The 23,291-nt window shown below is 45.1% G+C and overlaps 1 protein-coding gene across 11 annotated transcripts; it reads left to right on the forward strand.

Moving 5' to 3' along the window:
* Nucleotides 1–283: 283 nt before the first annotated feature.
* On the forward strand, nucleotides 284–9,073 carry LOC109752806 (F-box protein At5g49610). Of its 11 annotated transcripts, XM_045232930.2 has the most exons (5): nucleotides 284–1,681; nucleotides 2,757–2,812; nucleotides 3,697–3,810; nucleotides 5,359–5,560; nucleotides 7,606–9,073. In XM_045232930.2, the coding sequence occupies exons 4-5, from the start codon at nucleotides 5,537–5,539 to the stop codon at nucleotides 8,716–8,718; spliced, it is 1,137 nt and encodes a 378-aa protein (XP_045088865.1). In that variant the 5' UTR covers nucleotides 284–1,681; nucleotides 2,757–2,812; nucleotides 3,697–3,810; nucleotides 5,359–5,536; the 3' UTR covers nucleotides 8,719–9,073. The 11 variants fall into 11 exon arrangements, with proteins under 11 accessions (XP_045088865.1, XP_045088862.1, XP_040255168.1 ...); XM_045232927.2 differs by lacking the exon at nucleotides 2,757–2,812; XM_045232926.2 differs by lacking the exon at nucleotides 284–1,681 and having other exon boundaries at nucleotides 1,781–2,812.
* The last annotated feature ends 14,218 nt before the right edge of the window (nucleotides 9,074–23,291 follow it).

Below are 23,291 nucleotides of genomic sequence, written 5' to 3' on the forward strand. Positions count from 1 at the left end.
TGATGCAAGTTCACCTCTTCTGCACCTTGACGGCTGGGTGCTTTTGTGACTCATTGCTCCAGATTATCTTTCCATGTAGAATTTGTGGACTCATTGACCCTCATCAACACATATGAACCGACCTACCGACCTGTTGCTAACTCTACTTGATCATGTATGCCCCTGTATCACAGGATTTATTCATCTCTATCCACATGTGCCCATGTTCTTATTTGTGAGCAGTTCCACTTCTACATACAGTCCCATATGAGAACACAACACATGGTCATGTCTTTTCTTAAATAGTCAAGTTACTTGGAACTTTTACATGCGAAAACCATATGAAATTAACCTGTCAAAACTGTCCAGGAGTGCTCCGAAAGAAAAATCTTCCATCCTGAGCTACCGGAATTTCGGTATGTCTTGGCTTGCTTCTTCTGTATGACTCCTCTAGATGAACTATAGTCCAAATCAATTTATAGATACATTACAGCTATCATTATGTCACTCTGTTTCTTCTACCTTATTGATACTTCTCTTACGTGCCAACTTTCTATTTGTATCTCTATATTCAGGGCTGTGATGTGTTACCATAAAAGGCTTTAGCCCCCGCTTTATATATAAAGCAACGATCATCAACACCTGGTACAAACACATGCCATCACAACACATGCACACACCCAAGGCAGGATACATAGGCGCTGAGCGCAGCAACACCACCCCGAACACTACAAGAGCAGCCGGGGCTCTCGACCGTGAACACGCCACCACAAAGAGATGAAGCCACATACGACGAACCGTGGGCTTCAAGGCGGCGCCTTCAGGAAGGATACGACACTGGAGCGCCGGCACCCGCCCGACCCGAGGGTCGGAGTTTCCCCTGGAGTGACACGATGGGCAATGTGAGCCACGACGACGCCTTCAAGAAGGGAACGAGCTTCGCCGCCGCCGGTCCGTCCGAAGATAGAACAGGTTTTCACCCCTGCCAACAGTCACCGCCACCGAACGCCACACCCCCGCAACCACGCCACCCACACGGCCATGGTCACCGGGCAGCACCGAGCCATGGGCTCTACCCCTGAGCACCGCGCTACCATCCCCAGGGCCACCGCCCCGGCATCCAAGACCTTGACACCACCTCATCCGAGGCATGCCGCTACCCCAACCAACTTGAGCGGCTCCCAACTCCGAGACCTAATAGGCCGGCCAAAATGGCCTCCATCGACCCGTCCTGCGGCACCGGGTGCAAGACGAGCTCAGTCCTGCTGCCGGGTGCGAGATGAGCTCAGTCCTGCAGCACCGGGCGCGAGACGAACGATGGACTGCAGCTTGGAAAGAGCCAACCCTTCGACGAAGGTAGCGCCCGGGCGATGAGGACAGAGATCGAAGGCCAACCCAGGCCGCTTACCGACGGGCCGCCGCCAGAGATGACCAGCCGCCGCCGTGAAATGATCCAGACCACCGCCATGAGCCACCACCACGCCGTGGCAGCCCACATCCATGCCGGGACCATGATCTGGCTGGCAACCACCGCCGCCCCCACCCGGAGCCCCGACCATGATGAGCCCCTTCCCTCGTCCCGCGCCACCGGCCGGGCCCCCAGCGACAGATCCGGCCGGATCTGGCCGGAATCCAGCTCGCCCGCAACCACCTGCACCTCCGCCACGTCAGATCCACCGCCACCATGAGTGCGTCGACCACGGTAAGGCCCTCCACGACACCACCACAAACCAGCAGCCCCGTCGCCGGACCGTGTAGCCATGCCACCCCCCCCCCCCCCCCCCCCCCCCCCCCCCCCCCCCCCCCGAGCAAGGAGAGATGAATCCCCGCCACCGCCAGCACCAAACGGGCTACGCCCGACGGTGCGAACGGGCAGCGGCGAGGGAGGAGATGGAGGGAGGGGTCCCCGGCCGGCGGCGCCCTAGGGTTTCCCCTCGGTCGCCCGCGGGGACGACACGGGAGGAGGAGGGGAGTCTGTGTTGTGTTCTCTCTCTTTCTCTCTCTCTCTCTCTCTTGCAATACTACACTAGGGTACCATACTTGAGTTCAGATATGCTACATGGCAGAAACGGTTGTTTTTCAATTTTCTGTAGTATTTATCGTGATGAAACATGCCATGTTTGTTCTCTTATATTTGGCACAAAATCAACTGTGGACAGCCTAAGCTCATAATTATCACGTACCATGCTAGGAAGGATCCAATCCAGTTGGCATATAAAACTCCAGTAAAATGCAAGATAAAGGAAATTTCGTTAGTTTTGATCACCTGGGAGGTTGTTTTATTCTAGGGTGAAAAAAGATTCATGATTTTTTTTTCTGAACCAAGTAGCATATCAGGTAGGAAGGTGAATGCTCTATTGAATATTGATAACAATACGGGAAAACATTACTATGGATTGGTTTCGGGAAAAAGAATCTGTCTCTATGGATTGTTAGGCTTGGATCAATATGCCATGCACGACTTGATTTGTCTTAACATCTCTTTAGAAGAAACATTATCAGATAAAGAGAGTCCATTGGTTGTCATTTCATAATCATAAGAGTCCATTAAATTTGTGGCCAACACCTTTTTTTTTGGAATTTTCTATTTAGATGAATGTGGAGATTTTGTAATACTATACGAGTGTAGCAAGTCTTGAGTACATATATGCTAAATGGCATAACATACATTTTCAGTTTTCTGTAGTAATTTGGCTCAGTGTGGAACGGAATCAACGGATTATACTCATAATTATCATCTACCATTGTCATATCCTTACTGAGGATTTCTCGCTCAGATTTCGGATCGAGAAGGGGATACTTGGGGAAGAAGAAGAAACCAGAGAGATAGGAGGTAGGAGGTGATGTGAGCTATTTCATTTAGTCGCTGCCAAATCCAGCCAACGGTCTAGCTTATATATAGCTCGTACATTTTCACACACTCAGCCCACCAGGCCCTCACACTTACATGGCTGAAAGCCCAAATGAACAAGACACTCTCAGATGGCCCACTTGTTATTCAAACATTTCCCTTGGTGCCGCTCTCGGCCTCCTTTAGCTTCCTATTCCCTGGTTCTGCAGCTGTCAGGGTGACAGTACTGACAACCATAATTGGAAGGGTATAATCAAATTGTTATATGTGCTCCCATAAAAAGCAAGAGACGTGGAAAATTGGTAGTTTTGATCACCTTGCAGGTTGTTTTGTTAAGGTGGAAAAATTGTATCGGGTTCCTACCTGCACGGCATGTTGAATGCTAAATAGAATCATGTGCATGCATTAGTTTCCGCAAAATAACTCAACTTATATGCATTGGTAGTTTGGACTTTGGACCAATATGGAACTGTGGCCATGATATTGTCTTGAGAATTAGGCAAATAGTAAATCCATTATGTGTCGAATGTAGTGCAGCTGTAGCTCTTTTATTCTCATATAGAAGTTCACCCTGACGATCGTCAAAATTACTATGAATTCAATTTTTCTGTGAAGAGACTTATCATTTTCACTATCTATTCCTGATCTGTTTCTATGTATTTCCGTAAAATGGTTCACAAGGTATCAGAATGAAAGTGAAGGGACTAATTAGTGAAGTTGTAACTAACCACTAGATTTTACTCCCTCCGTCCCAAAATAAGCATCTCAATTTTGTACTAACTTTAGTACAAAGTTGCACTGAAGTTAAGACACTTATTTTGGGATGGAGGGAGTACTTATTTCACATTCTCTCTCTTTGCATACAGATGGCCATGGGGCTCAAATTTTCTAAATTTGTTGGTTCCTGCGGTTATGCCTCAAGGATATTAATTTCAGATGGCTGAAGTGTTTTGTTTGACAGAGAATGTGCTTCAGTATTAGTGAGTGTCTACCTCTTTCCCAGTTAACCCTCTTCTTTTCATAGGATTTCATGAAAGTTAATACCTTGCTGTAAAAATTGTAGAATGATCATATTTTTTATTTGTATCCAGGGACTAATTTAGGATCTCTCATGTCTTATGTTAGTTGATTAATACGGTGATTTTTATGAAAAAACTAGCATCTTAGGCACCTTAATTTGTGTTCTTCCTCAGCTTTCGAGAAGTTTCTGGGCCCGTCACTGTTTGCATCCCTATGATTTATTTTTTTAGAGACTCCCTAGAAAATTTAATGGTTATCGAATAAAAAGAAAAAGATCTAACCATCTATCTGGTGGACGCAAGTTTTAACGGCTTGAATTTAATCTGGACTACTAATCTACAACAAAATAAGAGGCGTATGTAAAATAAGGAGATTGATATAATTTGGTGTGTGATGCCAGAATAAAGTTACTAAATTTATATAATTTGGTACGTTCTGACATTTTTTTACTAAATTATAGTATTTGTTCTCAGAAGTGCACTGTTGTTCTTTAGGCTCAGACACTATTGACAGAATAAAGTTCATTTTGTTTGATTTATATTGCAATTAAGAAGGATGTTGGGTTTGCCAACCAATGTTGCTGGTATGTAGATTTATGTTTTACCACCATATGGTCCATTTTATGGTATATAAAGATTTTTAGTTGTCTAGATTTCTTAAGTGTATTTTATGTTGGCTTAATAAGGTTTGTTACAGCAAATGTGATTCTTTTGTATTATCAGTATGCAATTTTTTCTATTTAAATTTTCCATTGTATAAGCATACCTACTCATTTAGTTTACATCAGACATTTCTACCCTGACTATGGGCTGCTTAAACTAACATGAGTTTCCTTTCTACAAATATTTATATATTTAAGTGTGTTTAGCACATTGTTTGTTTATAATAACTGTGGGCATGTACTAGGGAGAATTTGCATAGGATAACAACATATATTGATACTGATATTGTTATGACCGGCATATTAGGGGCTTAGCCCAGTTAGTTGTGGCCTAGTTTATCTTATTGTTATTAGGGGCTTAGCCCAATTATCTTATTAGCAGGATTATATAAACTCGTGTAAGGACCCGTTTTGGGAGCCGGGAGACCTAACCCCTGCGCTCTCTCTCTCTCTCTCGCGCGCGCACGCAATGACGGCGCCCCAGCGCCGGCGGCCACGCCTTTCTCAACGCCATCCCTCCTTCCACCCTACAACCTGAGACCATGCCCTGGTAGGGATCCGGTTCCTACCAGATATACTCCCTCCGTTCATAATTATAAGACCTTTTAGAGATTTCAACATGAACTACATACGGAGCAAAACGAGTGAATCTATACTCTAAAATATGTCTGTATACGTCCGTATTGAAATCTCTAAAAGGTCTTATATTTAGAAATGGAGGGAGTAGAATTTACTTAGCTTCTATCCATTTCCCTTTATTCAGCCACCCGTATCACATTCTTATGAGTAAGCATGGTTTGTAAATACAAGTGTTCACAAAAATATTAATGATCGTGTCGTTTTTCAGGAATTGCAATGGACCAAATTGTTGTCCAAGGCCTGGATTCAAAACATGTAGCTGTAATGCTAATCAATCATCATCATTGCTTATCAGTCGTAATCAATTCCTACTTTTTTTAACTTTCTCCTTTTTGGAAAAAGCGGAAGCATTATCAGTCAACTGAAAAGAGTATGTTATAAGTACAATGAAATCTGGGAAAAGAACTATGGTAATTCTTTCTCTTCTATTTGACCGTCATACAATCTAACTCGCAACAAATTGGAGGAAAGTAATTTATTTTTCCCTACATTTATTTCTATAAGCAAGAATTTCACGCACTTTTCCCCTTCCCAAACCCTCAGTGGCGGAGCCAGGAATATAGTATGAGGAGGGCCAAGTGTAGTAAATCCCTGCAAGGGAGGGCCAGCTCATAAGAATACATCATTTTTGCAACCATTGTACATCTATTAGCATGCATATTAGGCTTAATACAACAATCTTAGGGGGGGGGGGGGGCCAGGGCCCCTGCTGGTCCCCCTGTCTCCGCCACTGCAAACCCTAGAGTTCGGGACATTGATCCCCAAGCCAAGGAGTCGATGCCGCCAGGAGGAGGAGGAGGTGAGCATGGCTGCACGGAGCAGGACCATCCATTGGCGACCGGTCGCCGTGACGAGGGCGCTCCGTCCTATCCTATGCCGCCGCCTCCCCTCATTGTTCTGGTAGCTTCTGAGGTTTGCTCTACCGCCTATTTCTTGTTCCAATCTTTGATTCATGAAAGGGAACCCGCTCAGGCGACTCGGACGGAGCCCCAAATCCGGCAGGATCGCCATACCTCCTATCCTCCCCTTTTGTCGCCGCTCGAGGAAGCCGCCGGGTGAAGCCCTGTCGGCTGATTGGGTGGTGCGGGCACCCAAGGGCGCGGGGGCACATCCCTCGGATGTAGGTCACGGCGGAGTGAGGCGGTGGTGTGGTGGTGGGTGGATGCGGCGGAGCTGCAGGGGCGCTGTGGGAGGGTTGGTGGTGCGGCTGTGCTGGTGTCGCGCAGGGCCCAGCGGGGGCCGGGTGGTTCCAGATCGGGGGGTGGGCGCCTTCGTGGTCTCCGGTCAGATCCTCTCGGATCTGGCCCCTAGGCGTCGGTGTGCGGCGCGGGGTGTTGGCAGCAGCCATGTTGGCAACTGCGTGGGTGTAGGCTGCAATGACGTGGTGGCAGTCCATGGTGGTGGTGCGGGTCGGTTCGCGGCGGCTGCAGGACATGCTCCGGCATCTGGCCGTTGGCGAGCTACTCTTGTGGAGGTCCCTGGGTCCTCTTGCGGCAACAGGGTGTGGCGGTTCGGGCACCTCACGTCGCTGGGCGTGTGGCCGGTCCCTGCCAGATGCAGATCTAGGCCGGGAGTCGAGGTTGGGTGTCGTAGGAGGGTGACGTCTGGGAGAGGTGGTGGGAGTGGTGGGTGGCGCCGATGCGGTCGGGCCACCCGTCACCGACAGGGGTGCCGGTCATCGACATGGTCCGCTCCCGCTTCACCTCTTCTTCGATTTGGTGGCTCCCTGATAGATCTGGTTGTTCTAGTCGCTGGCGGCTTTGTCGGCGGTCGGAGATTGCCAATCGGCACATTGTCATTGTTCACAGCCATGGAGGGCCTACGGGGTGTCTTGTTCCCCGGGCGGCGGCCCGGGTGGTGGGAGCTGCGGTGCTGGTGGGCTGAGCTCGCGGCTTAGGTGCAGGCGACTAGCGTCCATGGCCGCGTGGGCGGCGTGGTGGTTGGTGTTTTGACGTTCTGTGGCGGTGTAGGTGGAGTATGCTTGCCAGGGTGAAAACCATGTCTGGCTTTGGCTAGGCCGATGGAGGCGGCACACATGGACGTCGTCATCTTCCTGAAGTCTCCCTTGTGGTTACTCCTTTCCCTTCGTCGTGCTCCGGATGAAAATCTGGATCACTGGATTGGGTGGTGGCGGCGCTTCGGTGGGCACCGTCTTGGAGCTCACGGTTCGTCGACATTCAACTTCACCTCTTTAAGGTTTCTCCGGGAAGGACTCCGGCGGCTCCTTAGTGATGCGCACTGTCGATCTGTAGTCTACTTCGAGTTGTGTGGGGTGTTGTTGTTGAAGGTCTTTGGCACCTATGTATCTGGCCTTGGGTGAGTGTGGGTGTGGGTATGTTGTGTTGTGGTTTGTATCGATTGGTATGTTGGTTGTTGCTATATATATAAAGCAGGGCGAAAGCCTTTTTCTGTAAAGGGAATCAGGAATCTAAACGTCCTTCTCTATTATTTGTAGAAGAAGAAGAAGAAGAAGAAGAAGAAGCACGAGCAGGAGCAGGAGCACGAGAAACACCCTGCTGGGAGCCTTCCTGAGGGCCCCCTTGTCGAGATCCTGTCCCGGGTGCCCTACAAGTCACTGTGCCGCTTCAAGTGTGTGTCCAAGCCGTGGCTTGCCCTCTGCTCTGACCCCGACATCCGCAAGAGGTCACCCAAGACCATGGTAGATTTCTTCCTCCGCAACTATGGCATCGGCCCCTGTTTCATTAACTTGTCTGGAAGAGGCCAGCCCCTGGTCGACCCTTCTCTCTCTTTCTTGCGTGAGAGCTTTACACTTCTCATCCCCCAGCAGTGCTGCGGTGGCCTTGTTCTCTGCAAATACTGGGAATCACGTTATGTTGAGGAATTTGAGTACAATCTTGTCGTGTGCAATCCTGCGACCAAGAAGTGGGCCGAGCTGCCTCCTAATCCTATACAATTGCAAGACGAAGACGAAGAAGAAGTCGAAGAATATTTGTGTTTCGATCCAGCTGTCCCCTCCCGTTTCGTGGTACTCACACACACTTGGGATTTCACAGAAGTGGCAATCTACTCATCAGACACTGGACGATGGACTACGGTGGAGACTGGTTGGACTGATGAGGCTCCTGTTGGTCTTCCTGTCTTCCTGAATGGTACTTTGCATTTGATGACCACTGAATATTCAATAGTCACAGTAGACACAGAGGGGAAGGTTTGGGGGCAAATTGATATTCCAGGCAACATGCGAGACAGCTCTGATTATCCGTTCATTGGACAGTCTCAGGGACGATTGTATGCTTGGTCTATAAATGATAATATTGATGTTTGCCAACTTTCAGTTTGGGCTCTTGAGGATTATGGTGGTGCAAAGTGGGCCTTGAAGTATACTGTTAACATTTCAGAACTGTTTGGAAGGAATTGTTGCAAATATGTGGAGCCCTTAGCAATTCATCCAGATTGTGATTTGATTTTCCTTGCTGACCGGAGGGGGAAGGCTATCTCATATGATATGGACAGCAAGAAAGTGCATGTTATTGGCACTTACCAAACATTCAATGGTGCTGTACCTTATGTTCCATGTTTTGCGGAATGGCCGTCAGATGGTCACTGACCTTGCTGGAACTATATTGTCTTCATAAATTTAGCCATGGAGAATATGCAACACCTAGCAACAGCTTCCAGTGGCTAATGCTTACTTGTATGAATGAGTCTAGGTATTTGATGTATCGGCTGCATCTAGTGCTAATCATTATGGTCACCTGTTAGCTCTGGGTGTGGGGTAACTGTGAGGGTATATTATCTATGTTTGAAATTGGTTGGACTTTCACCTCTTTATTTTTCGTTTAAGACTGGAGATGCTTATCTCTTGTTGCAAGTACATTTATCTTTTATGGACAACTTGTTATCCATCAGTTCGGAATATTGATATCGCCTTGTTCTTATATATGCACATGTTAAAGACTGGAGATGCCTATCTCTTGTACGTTTATTATTCTTCCATTTTATTTCACTTCACTAGGGGAAGAGGATTTTTTGAGGGGAGGAGAATAACATGACCCTCCAGTGTATTTTTAGTTCTTGTTTCGACTGAGCTCTGTGTGACCATTCTCCTACTTGAATTCTGACTATGCTGTCAGAGTAAATCTATTTTTGAGCATCTTGCGATTTTGTTTACTGTGATGTTAGTTTACAGATTTTTCTCATCTTGTTCCAAAATTGTGCAGTGAGTTCCTAAATATGCAAATTGAATTGTTTACATATTGTCCGAGATTATAACTGTTTGTCCAAGATGACATTTTTCCTCGGTGAAATATAATTACCAAAGGTTTTTATCAGTGCATTTTCCCCTCATAAACCTAAACACTCCTTCCATGTGTCACTGCCATTTGGCAGCATCCACTAGAACGTAAAACACAAACTGTATGACGACCAGTTCCTGGGCATCTAGCATTGCGATTGTCAGTGTTGGTTCCAGCGACAGTTTTCTTTACCTGTATATAAGCGTGAGCCTGAGAGACTATCTAGAGGATGGTCACTGACAGAGAAAATAAGCCAAGAACTATAGTCACCAAGGTGTCTCTTTCTTGTTTTCAAGCCCAAAACGCCGTTGCATCCCGAACTCCCAGTTCCTTCCAATCAGAAACCAATGAGGGTTACAACATGGAAACCCTCTAATATTGTCCATAATTAAGAGGAAACTTATATCTTAGGCAGAGAAATAACAGAGTAGTATTGATCCAGTTAACAAACATCAAAACAGAGATGAAACTATTTTGACATCTCCTAATAAGGAATTAAAGAGCATGGGCGTTTTGCTTTACTAAGCCAAAGCATTCTAGGAAAACAAAATAACCAGAGCCATTTGCCTTGTAAGCCTTGAGAAATGCAATGGACAACCTAGGCAAAATAAATAAATAAAGTGATGGTTTTGTTATTTTTCTAACTATTTTTTGAATTTAAGATTTTTTTAACACTTCGTGAACTTTTTTGTAAAAGTTAATAGCCAACAACCTGGTCAGTTGTGCATGATTACGGTGAACAGTCAACTACCACTCTCTTGTGTCAAAGCATCTTACACAATGAAACAGAGGGAGTAGCTACCTTTTCTTTTTGAAACGGCAAACTAGCGACCTCTTTTTGAGGACTATACCCGTCCCCACTCATGGGGTGGTTGGGGGGGGGGGGGGGGGAGGGCGGGGGGAAGGCCTTAGAGAACACGAACATTCGCTTGTGGACAAAACGTAACATGATTTTTGGGACTAACCTATTAACCTAGAGCCTAGTGTCAGTTTTTATTTTTTCCTTATTTTTGAGTATCGCAGAAAAGGAATACCAAACGGAGTCCAATTGACCTGAAAATTCACGGATATTGTTTTTGGACCAGAAGAAGCCCACGGAGCATCGGAGATGGGCCAGAAGAGTCCCGAGGCCACCACGATGATGGAGGGCGCGCCCCCTACCTCGTGGCTGCCTCGTGGACCCCCCTGACTTGTTCCCGACGCCAACACCTCTTATTTATCCCCAAACTTCCAGAATATAACGTAGATCAAGAGTTCCGCCGCCGCAAGCCTTTGTAGCCACCAAAAACCAATCGGGACCCTGTTTCGGCACCCTGCCGGAGGGGGGATCCATCACCGGTGGCCATCTTCATCATCCCGGCGCTCTCCATGACGAGGAGGGAGTAGTTCACCCTCGGGGCTAAGGGTATGTACCAGTAGCTATGTGTTTGATCTCTCTCTCTCGTGTTATTGATTTGGCACAATCTTGATGTATCGCGAGCTTTGCTATTATTGTTGGATCTTATGATGTTTCTCCCCCTCTATCTCTTGTAATGGATTGAGTTTTCCCTTTGAAGTTATCTTATCGGATTGAGTCTTTAAGGATTTAAGAACACTTTATGTATGTCTTGCATGTGCTTATCTATGGTGACAATGGGATATTCACATGATCTACTTGATGTATGTTTTGGTGATCAACTTGCGGGTTCAGTGACCTTGTGAACTTATGCATAGGGGTTGGCACATGTTTTCGTCTTGACTCTCCGGTAGAAACTTTGGGGAACTCTTTGAAGTTCTTTGTGTTGGTTCAATAGATGAATCTGAGTGTGATGCATATCGTATAATCATACCCACGGATTCTTGAGGTGACATTGGAGTATCTAGGTGACATTAGGGTTTTGGTTGATTTGTGTTTTAAGGTGTTATTCTAGTACGAACTCTAGGATAGATCGTACGGAAAGAATAGCTTCGTGTTGTTTTACTACGGACTCTTGAATAGATTGATCGGAAAGAATAACTTTGAGGTGGTTTCGTACCCTACAATAATCTCTTCGTTTGTTCTCCGCTATTAGTGACTTTGGAGTGACTCTTTGCTGCATGTTGAGGGATTGTTATATAATCTAATTATGTTATCCTTGTTGAGAGAACTTGCACTAGTGAAAGTATGAACCCTAGGCTTTATTTCGAAGCATTGCAATACCGTTTGTGCTAACTTTTATCATTAGTTACCTTACTGTTTTTATATTTTCAGATTACAAAAACCTATATCTACCATCCATATTGCACTTGTATCACCATCTCTTCGCCGAACTAGTGCACCTATAGAATTTACCATTGTATTGGGTGTGTTGGAGACACAAGAGACTCTTTGCTATTTGGTTGCAGGGTTGTTTGAGAGAGACCATCTTCATCCTACGCCTCCCATGGATTGATAAATCTTAGGTCATCCACTTGAGGGAAATTTGCTACTGTCCTATAAACCTCTCCACTTGGAGGCCCAACAACATCTACAAGGAAAAAGTTATGTAGTAGACATCAGCACTGCTTCCAAAGATCACTTACACCTCGCCAGGTTACGTAATATGAGGTTTTCCTTTTTTTTTTCATGGATTTGTTTCTTAATCGTACGTCCAAATCTCGAACCGTTTTCACTGTTAGATTTTTTACATCGAGACCTTCAAAACTAGATCCCATGTTACTGGGTTTTGATGAACATTTTTTTCACGAAAGAATCGGACAAAAAATCAGATTAAAAAACCGAACAAAGGCATGTTATCGGCACTTACGAAACATTCGATGGTGCTGTACCTTATGTTCCATGTTTTGCGGAATGGCCGTCAGATGGTCACTGACCTTGCTGGGACTATATTGTCTTCATAAATTTAGCCATGGAGAATATGCAACACCTTCCAGTAGCTAATGCTTACTTGTATGAATGAGTCTAGTCATTTGATATATCGGCTGCATCTAGTGCTAATCATTATGGTCCACCTGTTAGCTCTTGGTGTGGGGTAACTGTGAGGGTATATTATCTATGTTTGAAATTTGGTTGGATTTTCACCTCTTTATTTTTCGTTTAAGATTGGAGATGCTTATCTCTTGTTGCAAGTACATTTATCTTTTATGGACAACTTGTTATCCATCGATTCTGAATATTGATATCGCCTTGTTCTTCTGCACATGTTAAAGATTGGAGATGCCTATCTCTTGTACGTTTATTATTCTTCCATTTTATTTCACTTCAGTAAGGGAAGAGGATTTCTCTAGGGGAGGAGAATAACATGACCCTCCAGTGTATTTTTAGTTCTTGTTTCGATTGAGCTCTGTGTGACCATTCTCCTACTTGAATTATGACTAGACTGAAATATCTAGGCTGCCCTTGCGATTTTGTTTACTGTTATGTTAGTTTACAGTTTTTTCTCATCTTAATCCAAAATTGTGCAGTGAGTTCCTACATATGCAAATTTTTGCATATTGTCCAAAATTATAACTGTATGCGCAAGAAGATGACAGTTTTCCTCAGTGAAATATACTCCTAATTACCAAAGGTTTTGATCAGTCAAGGCATGCATTTTCCCCTCATAAACCTAAGCACTCCTTCCATGTGTCACTGCCATTTGGCAGCATCCACTAGAACGTAAAACACAAACTGTATAACGACCAGTTCCTGGGCATCTAGCATTGCGATTGTCAGTGTTGGTTCCAGCGACAGTTTTATTTACCTGTATATAAGTGTGAGCCTGAGAGACTATCTAGATTCTAGAGGATGGTCACTGACAGAGAAAATAAGCCAAGAACTATAGTCACCAAGGTGTCCATCCCGAACTCCCAGTTCCTTCCAATCAGAAACCAATGAGGGTTACAACATGGAAACCCTCTAATATTGTCCATAATTAAGAGGAAACTTATATCTTAGGCAGAGAAATAACAGAGTAGTATTGATCCAGTTAACAAACATCAAAACAGAGATGAAACTATTTTGACATCTCCTAATAAGGAATTAAAGAGCATGGGCGTCTTGCTTTACTAAGCCAAAGCATTCTAGGAAGACAAAATAACAAGAGCCATTTGCCTTGTAAGCCTTGAGAAATGCAATGGACAACCTAGGCAAAATAAATAAATAAAGTGATGGGTTTTTTATTTTTCTAAATATTTTTTGAATTTAAGATTTTTTTTTAACATTTCGTGAACTTTTTTGTAAAAGTTAATAGCCAACAACCTGGTCAGTTGTGCATGATTACGGTGAACAGTCAACTACTACTCTGTTGTGTCAAAGCATCTTACACTATGAAACAGAAGGAGTAGCTACCTTTTCTTTATGAAACAGCAACTAGCGATCTCTTTTTGAGGACTATACCCGTCACCACCCATTGGTTGGGGGAGGGGGGGGGGGGGGGGGGGGGAGGCCTTAGAGAACACGAACCTTCGCTTGTGGACAAACCGTAACATGATAACTTAAAAATGGGTAATATATGTCAGTAGGATCCTCTCCTACTGTCTTTGATTGCTCAAAAAAAAACTAGCGACCTTTTTTTTTTGGTGTGGCAATTGGTGACATGGGATCGAGCAACGAGCGACCCGAGCGAGCGAGGAGGAGCAACGATCGAGCGCTCGTGCTTAATGGGCCGGATCAATCAACTTTCTATGTGGGCGCCGGAACCATGAATCGACGCTAAAGGCATCCATTAGACGAAATCATTAATTGAGGAGCATTGCTTCCAAAGATCACTTACACCTCGCCAGGTTACGTAATATGAGATTTTTCCTTTTTTCGTGGATTTGTTTATTCAAAACATTTTATCTCTTAATCGTGCGTCCAAATCTCGAACCGTTTTTACTGTCGGATTTCTTACATCGAGACCTTCAAAACTAGATCTCATGTTACTGGGTTTTGATGAACATTTTCTTCATGAAAGAACCGGACAAAAAATCAGATGAAAACACCTAACCAAGGCATGTTATCGGCACTTACGAAACATTCGATGGTTCTGTACCTTATGTTCCATGTTGTGCGGAATGGCCGTCAGATGGTCACTGACCTTGCTGGAACTATATTGTCTTCATAAATTTAGCCATGGAGAATATGCAACACCTAGCAACACCTTCCAGTAGCTAATGCTTAATTACTTGTATGAATGAGTCTAGTCATTTGATATATCGGCTGCATCTAGTGCTAATCATTATGGTCCACCTGTTAGCTCTTGGTGTGGGGTAACTGTGAGGGTATATTATCTATGTTTGAAATTGGTTGGACTTTCACCTCTTTATTTTTCGTTTAAGATTGGAGATGCTTATCTCTTGTTGCAAGTACATTTATATTTTATGGACAACTTGTTATCCATCGATTCTGAATATTGATATCGCCTTGTTCTTCTGCACATGTTAAAGATTGGAGATGCCTATCTCTTGTACGTTTATTATTCTTCCATTTTATTTCACTTCAGTAAGGGAAGAGGATTTTTCTAGGGGAGGAGAATAACATGACCCTGCAGTGTATATTTAGTTCTTGTTTCGATTGAGATCTGTGTGACCACCCCTCCTGGGCGCGCCCCTCTGCCTCGTGGGCCCCTGGTGGCCCCCTTCACTTATTCCAGCCACCACACACTCCTTCTTCCTCCCAAAAAAATCACCAACCAGCTCAAGCACGAGTTCTTTCTCATTTTGCTGCGATTTTTGATCTCCTTGCTCAAAGCTCCACTCACAAAACTGCTTTGGGAGATTGTTCTTCGGTTTGTGACTCCTCTAAGGGTCCAATTAGTTTTTGTTCTAGTGCTTTATTCATTGCAAATTTTTGCTGCCTAGGTGACCCTATTCTTGAGCTTGCATGTCAAATTTGTATGGTCCCAAGTAGTTCTAATGCATGATATAGTCTCTATGCACTTGTGGGAGTAGTTGCTATCAGTTTTGTTGAGTTTGGTTCACTTTTATTTTAAGTTACTAAAAATTTCAGAAATTTTCAGAAAATGATGAAGAGATTATTGAGGGGCTCTTTGAGCCGAAGCTCGAGGAATAAGCAAAGTGAAGAGGATAAGAGGCCCAAATATAATCTCCCTCGCACCGCGGAAGTTCGGCCGTGTGAATGGCCTTGTGATGAGTTCTTAACAGCAGCCGGGATTCATGATGATTTTTATTCTTTGGCTAAGAATGCGGGCCTCACCGACTTCCTCCGCGACCAGCGCGAACAGTATCTCTTACTCACTAATATTTTCGTGCAAAATTTTCATTTCCATGCTAGAAGATCACCACCTTCAGTGGAATTTTATTTATATGATGAGCATAAGGAGATGTCCCTTTTTGATTTCTGCCGGGTTTGTAAGATACCCTTTACGGGCAGCATAGAGGAACCACATCGTAATGATGTGGAAGGGTTTATTGATATAATTGCTGTAGGGGAAACGAGGAAAGTTTCTGATGCAAGAATTACTAGCATACATTTTCCGGTTTTGCGTTACTTTGCGATATTTGCTAGTAGATGTTTAATTGGTTGCGGAAACTGTGGAAACCTTAGTGCCCCTGATATTGTTATTCTGTGCCATGCCTTGTTGCGTGACAACACTTTTAGTCTAGGCGCTATTATTGCCAAGCGGTTAAGTCTGAACCGCACGAAGGGTCCCATCTTGGGAGGTATCTTCGCCTCGCGCCTCGCTGCACACTTTAACATACCTATTAGGCATTATGAGAAAAAAGAAAAGTTGTTGTCTCCTGTTTTTCTAGACTATAAGAGTATGGTAGCACATGATTTTATTGTTAAGAATAAGAAAAAGATGCTTAACTACAAACTGATATTTGATAAAAATCACCTTGAGACTATTACTTTGCCTGCTCCTTCTTTGTTTGACTTATCTTCAGGCAAGTATCTTGTTCTGCCGGAGGCATTTCATGCCTACTAGAACCCCACACCAGCTACAGAGCCAGAGCCACAACCTGATTCTCCACGTCAGTCGGTTTACCAGTGGGATCTCCGAGGGGATCACCAATCAGTGGTACCCCGAGGCTCCATCTCAGTACGACCCCAACTATAACTTTGGATATCCGCCAGGCCAACCGTGGCCACAGACCAACTTAGGCCAAAAGTCTAAGCTTGGGGGAGTACGTATTTCTCACCGACATTACATTCATATTTACACACTCATTCTAGTTGTCGGTGCTCATACTTTTTCATTGTAATATCCATGTTAGTTTATTTTCCATTTTATGCTTTCTTCTTGTGTGTTTGAAAAACCTTAAGAAAAACCAAAAAAATTAGTTGTAGCTTTTAGCTAGTTTACTTTCCATGCTTGTAGTAGTAATAATTAAATGAAAACCCCAAAAAAATTCTCGTTCTTCTTTTGCTTGTTGGGAGCTTTCCCGTGTAAATAGTTTTATTTCTTTTCTTTTCTTTGGGGGTCAAGAAGAGAAGACCTTAATGAAAATGTTGAAGTTGCTCTTGTATGCATTATTGTTGATTTAACCAAGATCCCATATTATCTTGTCTTCTCATGTGTGTCAGATGCTTGCAAATTCCAGCTTAGTCCAATGCACGTGCACTATTATTATTATTCACATCGTTCGGTCGTGCAAGTGAAAGACAATAATGACGATATATGATGGACTGATTGAGATGAGAGAAGCTGGTATGAACTCGACCTCTCTTGTTTTTGTAAATATGATTAGTTCATCGTTCCTGATTCAGCCTATTATGAATGAAACATGTTTGCAATGACAATTAGAGATTATAGTTGCTTATGCCATGCTTAATTAGCTAGGAGTTTATAATGGTTTACCCTGCGTGCCAACATGCTATTAAAATGGTTGTGATGTGGTATGATGGGGTGGTATCCTCCTTTGAACGATTCAAGTGACTTGACTTGGCACATGTTCACGCATGTAGTTGAAACAAAATTAACATAGCCTTCATGATATTTATGTTCATGGTGGATTATATCCTACTCATGCTTGCACTCAATGTTAATTAATTTTAATGCATGTTCATGACTGTTGTCGCTCTCTAGTTGGTCGCTTCCCAGTCTTTTTCTAGCCTTCACTTGTACTAAGCGGGAATACTGCTTGTGCATCCACTTCCATAAACCTCAAAGTTATTCCATATGAGTCCATTATACCTTCCTATATGCGGTATCTACCTGCCGTTCCAAGTAAATTTGTATGTGCCAAACTCTAAATCTTCAAATGAAATTCTATTTTGTATGCTCGAATAGCTCATGTATCAACTAGGGCTGTCTGTATCTTCCATGCTAGGCGGGTTATTCTCAAGAGTAGTGGACTTCGCTCCTCACTCACGAGAAAATGGCTGGTCACCGGGATGCCCAGTCCCATGCTTTAAGCAAATCAAATCGGAATAATTGCAAACAAAACTCCCCCAGGGCTATTGCTAGTTGGAGGCACTCGTTGTTTCGAGCCAGCCAGGGATTGATGCTTGTTGGTGGTGGGGGAGTATAAACTTTACCATTCTGCTTGGGAACCGCCTATAATGTGTGTAGCATGGAAGATATCGAGATCTCTCAGTTGTTATGTTGACAATGAAAGTATGCCGCTCAAAATATTATTCATCTCTGCTTTAAAATCGAGCTCTGGCACCTCTACAAATCCCTGCTTCCCTCTGCGAAGGGCCTATCTATTTACTTTTATGTTGAGTCATCACCCTCTTATTAAAAAGCACCAGCTGGAGAGCACCGCTGTCATTTGCATTCATTACTATTAATTTATATTGGTATGACTATGACTGGATCTCTTTTACCATGAATTACAATGTTTAGTCAGTCCTTGATCTTCAGAGGTGCTCTGCATTTATGTTTTGCGGTCTCAGAAAGGGCTAGCGAGATACCATCTTGTTATATCATATTATGATTGTTTTGAGAAAGTGTCGTCATCCAAGATTTATTATTATTTCTTGCTAGTTGATTATGCCATTGTTATGAGTAAACATGAGACCTAAATGTTATTGTGAATATGGTTAGTTCATAATCTTTGCTGAAAACTTGAATGCTGGCTTTACATATTTACAACAACAAGAGCAAACCGAGTTTGTAAAAGTTTTTCTTTATCACTTTTAGTTTGTCAACTGAATTGCTTGAGGACAAGCAAAGGTTTAAGCTTGGGGGAGTTGATACGTCTCCGTCGTATCTACTTTTCCAAACACTTTTGCCCTTGTTTTGGACTCTAACTTGCATGATTTGAATGGAACTAACCCGGACTGACGCGGTTTTCAGCAGAACTGCCATGGTGTTGTTTTTGTGCAGAAATAAAAGTTCTCGGAATGACCTAAAACTTCACGGAGAATATTTTTGGAATTAAAAAAAATACTGGCGAAAGAATCAAGGCCAGAGGGCCCACACCCTGTCCACGAGGGTGGGGGGCGCGCCCCCTGCCTCGTGGGCCCCCTGGTGCTCCACCGACCTCAACTCCAACTCTATATATTCACGTTCGGGGAGAAAAAATCAGAGAGAAGGATTCATCGCGTTTTACGATACGGAGGCGCCGCCAAGCCCTAATCTCTCTCGGGAGGGCTGGTCTGGAGTCCGTTCAGGGCTCCGGAGAGGGGAATCCGTCGCCATCGTCATCATGAAACTTCCTCCATCACCAATTTCATGATGCTCACCGCCGTGCGTGAGTAATTCCATCATAGGCTTGCTGGACGGTGATGGGTTGGATGAGATTTACCATGTAATCGAGTTAGTTTTGTTAGGGTTTGATCCCTAGTATCCACTATGTTCTGAGATGATGTTGCTATGACTTTGCTATGCTTAATGCTTGTCACTAGGGCCCGAGTGCCATGATTTCAGATCTGAACCTATTATGTTTCCATGAATATATGTGAGTTATTGATCCTATCTTGCAAGTCTATAGTCACCTATTATGTGTTATGATCCGTCGGTGTACAAAAAGAGGGGCACGCTTTTGTACCCCTTTACCTGTGCACGGGCAGTCAGAGCCGCGCCCACGGTCACACCAAGCAGAACAGGGGAGGTGAGCCAAGGTAAGACCGAAGCCCAAGATAATCAGAGCAACGCCAAGGCCGAGACCACAAAGAGCAGAGGGACGAAGCAGGTTCCCCCAGGAAGACTCTTGCCGGGGCAGCCTCAGCGGCCCCGGCAAGACCCTTGCCAGGGCAGCTCGCCCCACACCAATAGAGCGAGCCACCCTTGAGCCCACGGTCCCCAACGACATCATCCATGTGGGGCCAGGGCTCGGGAAGGCACCTCTGTGGTGGCATGCAGATCTTTGTGAAGACATATTCAAGATCAGATGAGGATTAGAAGACGACGATCCTCGGCAAGATCCTTGCCGAGGAAGGCCACCAGACCCCCGGCAAGGTCCTTGCTGGGGATGACAACGCGCCGCGGCAAGACCCTTCCCGGGCCACACGGCAAGACCCTTGCCGGGCCACCCGGCAAGGCCCTCGCCAAAGACGCCAGCAGGGTCACCGCCAGGCCCACGCCAACCAAGCTTCCACCGCCGTTCACATGCAGCTGCCAGACCCAACCAGCTGGGCGGGCACCTGCGTGGCAACATGCAGCTCCCAGGCCAACTCATCGAGCGCTTGCGTGGCGGCATGCAGATCTTCGTGAAGGCTCCGCCACTGCGCCACGTCAGCTGCCTGCCTGCCTCCATGGCACCACGCGCCTCACTGGCCAGGGCGCGTGTCAAAGCGAGGAGGAGCGGCGACGGACGGGATGGGCTCGTCCCCGTCCCCAATGAAGCAAGGGGATACCTAAGCTACGCATTAAATGCGTCTTGTCCTGTAATATGAGCGATAAGCTCAGGGCACTGTACGCCTTTCCACCTCCTGTGTGCCACTGTGGCAGCCCCTTCTGACTATAAAAGGAGGCCCATGGCATACTGGAGAAGGATTCGGCTCTTTCGAACCACGAACTGACCACAGCTAGTTCGAGAGCTCAAGAACTCTCTGAAATACACCCACCAAAGCAGGACTAGGGTTTTACGCATCCTCGCGGCCCGAACCTGGGTAAATGATCCTTGTGCTGTCTTCTAGCCCTGCTCTTCTCGCAACCCTGCGCCCCGGCAACCGTAGTAGGGATTCTTGTGATCCCATAGATGTCGTTCCACACCGACATCTTTGGCGCGCCAGGTAGGGAGCGCAATTGTGAGAATCTGGTCTAGTAGTTAGCCTAGCAGTTCTTCGTCGCCATGGATCCTAAGAAGAAGACGGCCACGGCGATCAGCTCGTTGGGAGCCAAACGGCCCGTGCCGGTGCGGACGAGCAGTGGACCGGTCGCGGAGAGGACCCGGGCCGCGGTCCGCGTGTTGGGGAACGTAGTAATTTAAATAAAAAATCCTACGCACACGCAAGATCATGGTGATGCATAGCAATGAGAGGGGAGAGTGTTGTCCACGTACCCTCGTAGACCGAAAGCGGAAGCGTTAGCACAACGCGGTTGATGTAGTCGTACGTCTTCACGATCCGACCGATCAAGTTTTGAACGCACGACACCTCCGAGTTCAGCACACGTTCAGCCCGATGACGTCCCTCGAACTCCGATCCAGCCGAGTGTTGAGGGAGAGTTTCGTCAGCACGACGGCGTGGTGACGATGATGATGTTCTACCGACGCAGAGCTTCGCCTAAGCACCACTACAGTATTATCGAGGTGGACTATGGTGGAGGGGGCACCGCACACGGCTAAAAGATCAAAACGATCAATTATTGTCTCTAGGGTGCCCCCTGCCCCCGTATATAAAGGATGGAGGAGGTGCGTCCGGCCAGGAGGGGGCGCGCCAGGAGGAGTCCTACTCCCACCGGGAGTAGGACTCCCTCCCTTTTCCTAGTTGGATTAGGAGTGGAGGGGGAAAGAGGAGGGAGAGAGGAAGGAAAGGGGGGGGGGGGCGCCCCCCTCTCCTTGTCCTATTCGGACTAGGGGGGAGGGGCGCGCGGCCCTGCCCTGGCCGCCTCTCCTCTTCTCCACAAAGGCCCCCTATGGCCCATTAAGCCCCCGGGGGGTTCCGGTAACCCCTCGGTACTCCGGTAAAATCCCGATTTCACCCGGAACACATCCGATATCCAAATATAGGCTTCCAATATATCAATCTTCATGTCTCGACCATTTCGAGACTCCTCGTCATGTCCGTGATCACATTCGGGACTCCGAACAACCTTCGGTACATCAAAACATATAACTCATAATATAACTATCATCGAAACGTTAAGCGTGCGGACCCTACGGGTTCGAGAACTATGTAGACATGACCGAGACACGTCTCCGGTGAATAACCAATAGCGGAACCTGGATGCTCATATTGGCTCCCACATATTCTACGAAGATCTTTATCGGTCAGACCGCATAACAACATACGTTGTTCCCTTTGTCATTGGTATGTTACTTGCCCGAGATTCGATCGTCGGTATCTCAATACCTAGTTCAATCTCGTTACCGGCATGTCTCTTTACTCATTCCATAATACATCATCCCGCAGCTAACTCATTAGTTGCAATGCTTGCAAGGCTTAAGTGATGTGCATTACCGAGTGGGCCCAGAGATACCTCTCCGACAATCGGAGTGACAAATCCTAATCTCGAAATACGCCAACCCAACAAGTACCTTCGGAGACACCTGTAGAGCACCTTTATAATCACCCAGTTACGTTGTGACGTTTGGTAGCACACAAAGTGTTCCTCCGGTAAACGGGAGTTGCATAATCTCATAGTCATAGGAACATGTATAAGTCATGAAGAAAGCAATAGCAGAATACTAAACGATCAAGTGCTAAGCTAACGGAATGGGTCAAGTCAATCACATCATTCTCCTAATGATGCGATCCCGTTAATCAAATGACAACTCATGTCTATGGCTAGGAAACATAACCATCTTTGATCAACGAGCTAGTCAAGTAGAGGCATACTAGTGACACTCTGTTTGTCTATGTACTCACACATGTATTATGTTTCCGGCTAATACAATTCTAGCATGAATAATAAACATTTATCATGAAATAAGGAAATAAATAATAACTTTATTATTGCCTCTAGGGCATATTTCCTTCAGTCTCCCACTTGCACTAGAGTCAATAATCTAGATCACATCGCCATGTGATTTAACATCAATAGTTCACATCACCATGTGATTAACACCCATAGTTCACATCGTCATGTGACCAACACCCAAAGGGTTTACTAGACTCAATAATATAGTTCACATCGCTATGTGATTAACACCCAAAGAGTACTAAGGTGTGATCATGTTTTTCTTGTGAGAGAAGTTTAGTCAACGAGTCTGCCATATTCAGATCCGTATGTATTTTGCAAATTTCTATGTCTAGAATGCTCTGCTCGGAGCTACTTTAGCTAATTGCTCCCACTTTCAATATGTATCCAGATTAAGACTTAGAGTCATCTGGGTCAGTGCCAAAACTTGTATTGACGTAACCCTTTACGACGAACCTTTTTGTCACCTCCATAATCGAGAAACATATCCTTATTCCACTAAGGATAATTTTGACCGCTGTCCAGTGATCTACTCCTAGATCACTATTGTACTCCCTTGCCAAAATCAGTGTAGGGTATACAATAGATCTGGTACATAGCATGGCATACTTTATAGAACCTATGGTTGAGGCATAGGGAATGACTTTCATTCTCTTTCTATCTTCTGCCGTGGTCGGGTTTTGAGTCTTACTCAATTTCACACTTTGTAACACAGGCAAGAACTCTTTCTTTGACTGTTCCATTTTGAACTACTTCAAAATCTTGTCAAGGTATCTACTCATTGAAAAAACTTATCAAGCGTTTTGATATATCTCTATAGATCTTGATGCTCAATATGTAAGCAGCTTCATCGAGGTCTTTCTTTGAAAAACTCCTTTCAAACACTCCTTTATGCTTTGCAGAATAATTCTACATTATTTTCGATCAACAATATGTCATTCACATATACTTATCAAAAATGTTGTAGTGCT

Source organism: Aegilops tauschii, chromosome 1, assembly GCF_002575655.3.
Source record: "Aegilops tauschii subsp. strangulata cultivar AL8/78 chromosome 1, Aet v6.0, whole genome shotgun sequence".
Classification (NCBI taxonomy): Eukaryota; Viridiplantae; Streptophyta; class Magnoliopsida; order Poales; family Poaceae; genus Aegilops; species Aegilops tauschii.